Consider the following 8640-nt stretch of genomic DNA (forward strand, 5'->3'; position numbering starts at 1 on the left):
TCGGGCCGGGGGTTTATAGTTGCCGGTTCGACTCTAGAGTTTAACGTCGCCGCTCGACGGTATTCAGACCGGGGGTTTATATTCATCGATTCAACTCTAGAGTTTAACGTCGCCGCTCGACGGTCTTCAGGCCGGGGGGATTTTACTCGCCGGTTCGACTCTAGAGTTTAATGTCGCCGCTCGACGGTCTTCGGCGTAGGGGGTTTATAGTCGCCGGTTCGATTCTAGAGTTTAACGTCGCCACTCGACGGTCTTCGGGTCACCGGTTCGACTCTAGAGTTTAACGTCGCCGCTCGACGATTTGATAGAGCGTAGCCATTAGGCGCAAATTTGTTATATCCTTGTGTTTCATGATCTCATTCCTGCAGCCAAAGGGTACTGAAGAACGGAAATACACATAATGGATTATATTGGCGCACCTTTTACCTAGCTTGGTTTGGCTGGAGATGGTTAGCGCTCCATGGTCGTTCTAGCTGCAGTCCGTCTTCCTCTTCAAGATAATAGGTGCCCGATCGGAGCTTCTTGATGATCTTGAAGGGCCCAACCCAGGGAGTCTCTAGCTTGCTCACATCACCGATCATCTTCACCTTCTTCCATACAAAGTCGCTGACCTGGAATGCCCTGGGAATCACTCGCCTGTTGTAATTCTGCTGCATTCTCGGCCGATACGCCATTAGTCGAGCGGTTGCTTTGGCTCGTAGCTCGTCTATCAAGTCCAGCTCCAACTGCCTCCGTTCGGCGTTACTCGTGCCGTACTGTTACACCCGATCAGATTCTACTCCGACTTCCACGGGAACGACGGCCTCCCCTTTGTACACTAGGTGGAAAGGCGTAACCCCCGTTCCCTCCTTAGGGGTAGTGCGGATCACCCATAATACGCCTGGGAGCTCATCTACCTAGTTGCCTCCGACATGGTCGAGCCAAACTCGAAGAATCTTAAGGATCTCCCTATTGGCGACTTCGGTCTGCCCGTTGCTTTGCGGATAGGCCACGGAGGTGAAGTGCTGCTGAATGTCATACCCCTCGCACCATTCTCGGAGTTGTCGTCCGACGAACTGCCGCCCATTGTCGGACACGAGCCGACGCGGGATGTCGAACCGATATATTATGTGCTGCCAGATGAACTTCTGGACCATCTGCTCAGTTATTTTTGCCAGTGGCTAGGCCTCGATCGATTTGGAGAAATAGTCCACTGCCACGAGCAAAAACTTCTGCTGTCCGGTCACCATAGGGAACGGTCCCACGATGTCCATGTCCCACTGGTCGAACGGGCAGGATACTGTAGACACCTTCATTTCCTCCGTTGGCTGATGGGAAAAATTGTGATATTTCTGACGAGAATGGCAGGTGACGACAGTCCGAGCGGCATCTTCCTGGAGGGTCGGCCAAAAGTACCCGGCCAGCGGAATCTTTCTTGCCAGCGAGCGACCGTTCGGATGCCCTTCCCAGGCTCCTTGATGCACTTCCTGTAAAATGTACTCCGCATCTTCTGAGCTGACACATTTTAGGAGCGGTTTGGAAAAAGCCTTTTTGTAAAGCTGATCCCCGATGAGGGTGAACCGACCAGCTCTCTTCCTTAGCAACTGAGCTTCTTCCCGATCGGACGACGTAGCTCTGGACTGTAAAAATTCCACTATGACCATCCTCCAGTCGCTCGGAAACACGAGGCCCTCGATCTTGTCAATGTGAGACACTAAGGATACCTACTCGATCGGTTGTTGGATGACGATTGGTGACATTAAACTCGCAAGTTTGGCCAATTCATCCGCTGCCTGGTTATCCGCTCGGGGAAGTTTTTGCAGACTGGCTTCATCGAAGTTGGCCTTGAGCTTTTCGAAGGCCTCTGCGTACAGCTTCAGCCTTGCGTTGTTTATCTCGAAGGCTCTCAAGAGCTGCTGAGCGGCCAACTGTGAGTCTGAATAAATTAGAACCTTACTGGCTCCTACGTGCCGAGCGGCCCGTAAACCAGCTATTAGGGCCTCATACTCTGCCTCATTGTTAGTTGCACGGTAATCCAGCCGCACGGACAAATGCATACGCTCTTCTTGCGGTGAGATTAACAAAATGTCGATGTCGCTTCCCTGCCGCGTGGATGACCCGTCCACATACACCTTCCAAGTAGCTCCGGGCTCGGGGGTTTGCACCTTGGTGACGAAGTCTGCCAATGATTGAGCTTTAATGGCCGTCCGGGGTTGGTACTGTATGTCGAACTCACTGAGCTCTGTTGTCCATTTGATCAATCATCTGGATGCCTCGGGATTAAGAAGTACCCTTCCCAAAGGGCTGTTCGTCATGACGACAATTGTGTGTGCGAGAAAGTAGGGCCGGAGTCTCCGGGCGGCGAGGATCAACGGGAAGGCAAGCTTCTCGAGGCCATTGTAGTGGGATTCAGCATCTTTTAAAATATGGTTCAGGAAATACACTGGCTGTTTTTCGCCGTCCGACCGCACTAACGCCGAGCCAACAACATGTTTGCTCGAGGATAAGTAGATGCGGAGTGGCTCGCCAATAGTCAGCTTAGCTAATACAGGTAAAGAGTTTAGATAAACCTTCAATTCTTCGAAGGCCCGGTCACATTCTTCATCCCAATGGAACTTAGTGGCTCGGTGTAGAATCTTGAAAAAGGGCAAGCTCCGATCGACCGTTTTGGATATGAATCGTGAAAGGGCCGTTATCCGACCGGTAAGGCGTTGTACTTCCTTCAGATTTCTGGGGGGTGGCATGTCTTGCAGTGCCTTCACTTTGCTGGGATTCGCCTCTATATCCCGGTCGGTGACGATATAGCCCAAAAAGCGACCACTCTTCGCTCCGAATTGATACTTCTGGGGATTCAGCTTGATTCCGTACGTCCTCAGTGTTTGGAAGGTCTCCTCTATATCTACAGAAAGGTCGGTCGCTCGGAGTGATTTAATAAGTATGTCATCGACATATACCTCCAAGTTCCGCCCGATCTACTTCCGGAACACCTTGTTCATGAGCCGCTGATAGGTAGCCCCGACGTTCTTCAGTCCGAACGACATCACATTGTAGCAGTAGGTGCCATCGCCGTGATGAAGCTTACCTTCTCCTGATCACCTCTGGCGAGCGGGACTTGGTGGTATCCCTGATAGACATCCAGCATGCATATTAGCTCACACCCAGCGGTGGAGTCCACCATTTGGTCGATTCGGGGCAGAGGATAAAATTCTTTTGGGCATGCCTTGTTCAGATCTCAGAAGTCGATGTAGACCCTCCACTTGTTACCTGGTTTGGAGACTAGCACCACATTTGCGAGCCAGCTCAGGAATTGCACCTCCCGTATGTGACCGACCCCTAGAAGCTTCTCGATTTCTGCTCGGATGATGACGTTCTGCTCGGCACTGAAGTCCCTCTTCCTCCGCTTCACGAGCCATGCGTCCGACCGGACATGGAGCTCATGCTGCGCGATGCTAGGCGAGATGCCCTGTAGCTCATGTGTTGACCACGCAAAGACGTCGTGGTTGCGCCGCAAGCACTTGATCAGCTCTTCCTTTCGGCCCGCCTCCAGGTCGAATGTAATGAATGTGGTGGCCTCCAGTTGGCTCATCTGGATATGCACCTCCTCCTTTTCTTCATAAGCTAAAGTCGGAGGCTTTTCGTTTATGGTGCTTACCTCTAGGCGCGACGCTTTCCAAGCGGACCTCGATTCTGCTCAGATCATCTCCACATAGCATCGTCGGGCAGCCAACTGATCTCCCCGGACTTCTCCCACCTTATCCTCCACGAGGAACTTGATCTTTTGACAAAAAGTGGAGACAATCGCCCGAAACTCATTGAGAGCCGGTCGCTCCAGTATCACATTGTAGGCGGAGGGGGCATCGACCACAATGAAGTTTGTGGTCCGCGTCCTCCGCAGCGGCTCCTCTCCTAGCGAGATGGACAACCTAGTTTGCTCGACCGATAGAACCTCATTGCTAGTAAATCCGTACAGCGGGGTTGTCATGGGCAGCAACTCGGCTCGGTCAATTTGCAGTTGATCGAACGCCTTCTTAAAAAAAATGTTGACTGAGCTACCTGTATCAATGAATATGCGGTGAATAGTATAATTTGCTATTACCACACGGATGATGAGTGCGTCGTCATGCGGTACTTCAACTCCTTCAAGGTCTCTGGGCCTGAAGCTGATCTCAGGGCCCTGTGCCCGCTCCTGACTGCAGCCTACTGCATGAATCCTTAGCTGCTGAGCATGTGACTTTCTAGCCCAGTTTGAGTCACCGCCTGTTGATCCACCAGCAATGATGCTAATCTCGCCCCGAGCAGTGTTGCTCCTGTTTTCTTCCTCCCGAGCGGAGGGTCTCATTTGCTCCTTCGAGACTCGAGGATCGACCCTCGGCTGATGATGATGTTGTCGTTCGGGGGACTCCCTAGCCACCCGCCGCCCGGTACTCTGGTGTCGACGGCGTCGATCGGGCGAAGGTGATCGGCGTCGATAGCTTCTCGGCGCTGGGTGAGCAATCGGGTCGAGACTTTGACAATCGCGGGTGTTGTGGGTTGCTGACTGTTGAAGTGAACAAAACATGAGAGTCCATACCTTTCCTTTTTGCTTGGGCTGATCGGCTGCCACATGTTGGACAACGTGTGGCCTCGTTTCCTGATGAGGGCGCGTTCCCTCAGCGCGGGGTCCTCTTGGTGGTTGATGGCTAGCCGGCGGCCTCCGCTCGGCCGGGGCTAAAGGCTCGAGAGGGGCTTCTTTCCTTCTGGTCGCCTGAGCTTCTTCCACGTTGATATATTCGTTTGCCTTCTTCAGCATGTGGTCGTAGTTGCGGGGCGGCTTTCGGATGAGCGAGCGGAAGAAATCCCCATCGACTAAGCCCTGAGTGAAGGCATGCATCATTGTCTCGGATGAGACCGTAGGGATATCCATGGCCGCCTGGTTGAAACGTTGGATGTAGGCTCGGAGGCTCTCTCTCGGCCCTTGCTTCATGGAAAATAAGCTGACGCTGGTCTTCTGGTAGCGTCGGCTGCTGGCAAAGTGGTGGAGGAATACCACTCGGAATTCCTTGAAACTCTGAATTGATCCGCCCGGCATCCTCCGGAACCAACGTTGTGCGGAGCCGGACAGGGTGGTGAGGAAGACCCTGCATTTGACTCCGTCGGTGTATTGGTGGAGAGTAGCGACATTGTCGAACTTACCAAGATGGTCGTCTGGGTCGGTTGCGCCGCTATACTCCCCGATCGCCAGTGGGCCGTAGTGCCTCGGGAGCGGGTCCTGCAAGATTGCTTTGGAAAATTGGCGATTAATCCGCTCGGGAGATGACTCGGTCTGAGGTGCCATGCCCTTCTTGACATCCCGGGTGGGGGCTTCATCAGATGACCCTTGGTTGGCTTGAGTTAACTCGGACGGAGTCTGGAACAGGGCCCGATGGAACGGAATAGGGGCGGGCGGCGCGTCTCCTGGTGTGCAAGTCTGACCTTTATTCTGTGCCCAAGTAGAGTATTGCTCCGGTCGATCTTCTTGGGTCGCTCGACCGCCCGATGCCGAGGTCGCCTGCTGCGCCATCCGTTCGGCTAGCGCTTTTTGTTGCTGCTCCACTATCTTTGCTGCTCGTGCTTGGATGAGCGCATCGAGTTCTTCAGGAGAGAGCGTCACAGTGTGTGAATGTCCAGCTTCCTCCATCTTCTCGGCTCGGATTCAGGTGTATTACCACAGACGACACCAATTTGATCCTGTCCGAGAGTCGAGTCGACGGGTGCTTGGGACGTGACGCTCTGTGCTGTCTCCGGGTGGCCTCCAAGATGACGCAAACCTCCGGTGAACCTGCAACAAAGCCGAGCCGGGAAGGGATTCCCGGCGACGACCCTCCGACGCTCAAGTCAGGCGATGGTGAGATGAAGTAGAGGAAGAGTAACGAGACTGTAGCTACAATGAAAAATAGCGCATACCTCTGTTGAAGTATAGGGGCCCTTATATAGGATCCCGGGGGGAGGGGGGCGCGTGCACGCCTGTCGAGGTTTACACGCTTCCCAAAGCATACCTCAAAATGGACGTGTCGAAAAAGTGTGTCTAACGCCATACCGCAACCGTCCGAGCATATCTTCCGACATGACAGTGGAAACTTCCACCGTACGCTCTTCTGTCCGGTCTGGCCGTTGACCATGCCGTCTGTCGGCGACGCATGTCTCAAGAAGGATATCGCCAGCTGTCTATTTTGTCCTCTTCTCTCTAGTCCGTTACTTGGCCGAGCGGGAGAGCCGCTCGGTCGCATACTCGGACGGGCATGCAACCTTAATTGTTTGGTAGCTTGGCCGAGCGGACATGCCGCTCGGCGCATCGGCTCTTTTATACGAGAACCCCTGAGCATCGGAAATCTGACCTGCGATCGAGCTGTCTTCGCGCCGAGCTGGGCGCTATCGCGACCGATCGACGAGGTGACCTCCCCGCTTGGCAAGACCATTGGGCTGACCATCTTGACTTTGACTTCCACGTGTCGTTGACCACTGTACAGTCAGGCCCCCTTCTTCACCATCAGATCAATTTCTAATAATGTATTAAATTCTCGATTTGATACATTTCGTCTGAACCAGGAATGTGTCAAACATTTTGATTTTTATTAAAGTTTTATTAACTAGTTTCATAATTATAATAATTTAATTTCAGATATTTGGAATTTAGATTTGACTTATTAAAATTTGTAAATTTATTTTCTTGAATTAAGGTAATTAATTTTAAATTTGTTTGTTTAAATTTAAAGTTTTTGTAGTTAATTTATAAATTCATTGTTTCGTAATTAAACGGTATATAATTTTGTATTTTGGATTAAGTTTAGATTTAACTTGTTATAATTTGTAGATTTGTTTTCTTGATTATTGTTATTTAATTTTAGATTTTTAGAATTATTCATTGTTTCGTAGTAAAAGGGTATTTTATTATAACTAATTTTAAGATTTAGTTTTGAGTTTTTATTATTTAAATCTAAATTAATATTATTAAAAAAATTAAATGATCTTCTATATTTTTTAAATTAATTTTTGAATTTTTCAGATTTATTTTTGAATTTGCCAGATTTGGATTCTTGAAATTAGATTTTATCTTATTTGGAATTTTATCTTTTGACTTTATAAAATTTATATAATTACTGTTTGAGTTTTTAAAATTGTTATTAAGATCAAAATTTAATTTGTTAAAATTTGGAATTTTTTCGTCTGAATTTTTATTTTTAGCATTTAAATTTTTATGATTAGAATTTATCAATTTATTTTTAAGGTTATCTTTATTAATTAATTTATTATCTAATTTCGAGCTATTTAAATTAATTAAGGTAGAATTATTCAAATTAGAATTATCTTCATCATTTAAATTATTAATTGAATTAAATTTATCCAAATTAGATTTATCTTTGTCAAATAAAAAAACATCTTATAATTAATCTTATTTAGATTTACATTAACTTTATCATTTTATTAATTAATTATTTTTAAATTTTAAAGATTTATATTAGAATTTACCTTAATATTTAAATTAATCATATTATTATTTATTTCTAAAATTTTAAGATTTATATTTAAATATTTATTAATTAGGATGTTATTTAAATTTGGATTTATTAAATTAACCGTATTTGAATTTTTTTTAATTATTTACTTTTTTAGAATTAATTAAATTTGAATTTTTAGAATTAATTAACTTTGAATTTTTATTAAGTTTCATTAATTTTGAATTATTATTTATTAAATGTAAATTATTAAATATTTTTATAGAATTTTCAGAAATACTATAATGCACATTATCTAATTTATTGTAAGAAAATACTAACTTATCATGAATAGGGGTATTTTTATAATTACACTTAACATGAATCACAACCGCTTTTTCTCTGTCTTTTTTTTAGGGGCATCAATTCTTGTATTATCTGGATCTCTGGCACTTGAAATACATTATATGCACTTTACTTCTCCGGGCTCTTGGCATCGGTTCCTCCTTTGCCACCGATGATGTGCTTCAAATCTTACAAGCAGGGCACTTATTTTTATAGTGCCCCCTCTCCCTGCACTTGAAGTATGTAATATGTAATTTAAAATTTGACATTAAATAAAATTATCTTTTTACCCTTCTTCCCCTCAATCAGTGGTCTACTTGCTCCGTTGATAGTTAGTCTAATCAAAGCCTCCTACTCTGATACCAATTGAAGGATCAATGCTATCAAAAGAGGGGGTGAATATCAATCACTCGTTTGTTTTTGCATTTCATCATTTGTTCGTCTTTCTATCAGAGTTAGTGCAAAGCGGAAATATAAAATAATAAAGCAAAAAGACTTGCAGATTTACTTAGTTCTCAACCCCACAGGTTAGTACGTCCAAGGCCTAATCACTGGAAGCGCATGTTCACTAGTAGCCTTCTTTCCAAAAATTTTCAGAGACAGAGAAATCCGTCTTACAGTTTGTACGCAATCACAAATGGAAATTAAATATAAGCATATAGTAATGTAAATACAAGCAAACCAAAAGGTTGTCGTTGGTCGGTCCGGAAGCTCCTGAGTGCCACGCACTTCTCCTAGCGCTTCCCTAGTCTCACAAGCAGAGCTTTGCCGTTTTTCTTCGAGCACGGAGAGTATGAGTAGTAGTAGAAAAGTTATCTTGAACGTAGAGCTTTCGTCTCTTTTTATAGAGTTAGATCATATCCTT

The 8640-nt window shown here is 46.4% G+C and overlaps 1 protein-coding gene across 1 annotated transcript; it reads right to left on the minus strand.

The window, feature by feature from the left end:
* Positions 1–1160: 1160 nt before the first annotated feature.
* LOC122043495 lies at positions 1161–3565 on the minus strand. Its single transcript, XM_042604124.1, has 6 exons — positions 3293–3565; positions 3062–3103; positions 2681–2951; positions 2271–2521; positions 1932–2198; positions 1161–1703 (listed from the first exon to the last, which is right to left on the minus strand). Exons 1-6 carry the CDS (start codon positions 3563–3565, stop codon positions 1161–1163), a joined length of 1647 nt encoding a protein of 548 aa, XP_042460058.1.
* Between the last annotated feature and the right edge of the window lie 5075 nt (positions 3566–8640).

The sequence above is a fragment of the Zingiber officinale genome, chromosome 1B, assembly GCF_018446385.1.
Source record: "Zingiber officinale cultivar Zhangliang chromosome 1B, Zo_v1.1, whole genome shotgun sequence".
Taxonomy (NCBI): Eukaryota; Viridiplantae; Streptophyta; class Magnoliopsida; order Zingiberales; family Zingiberaceae; genus Zingiber; species Zingiber officinale.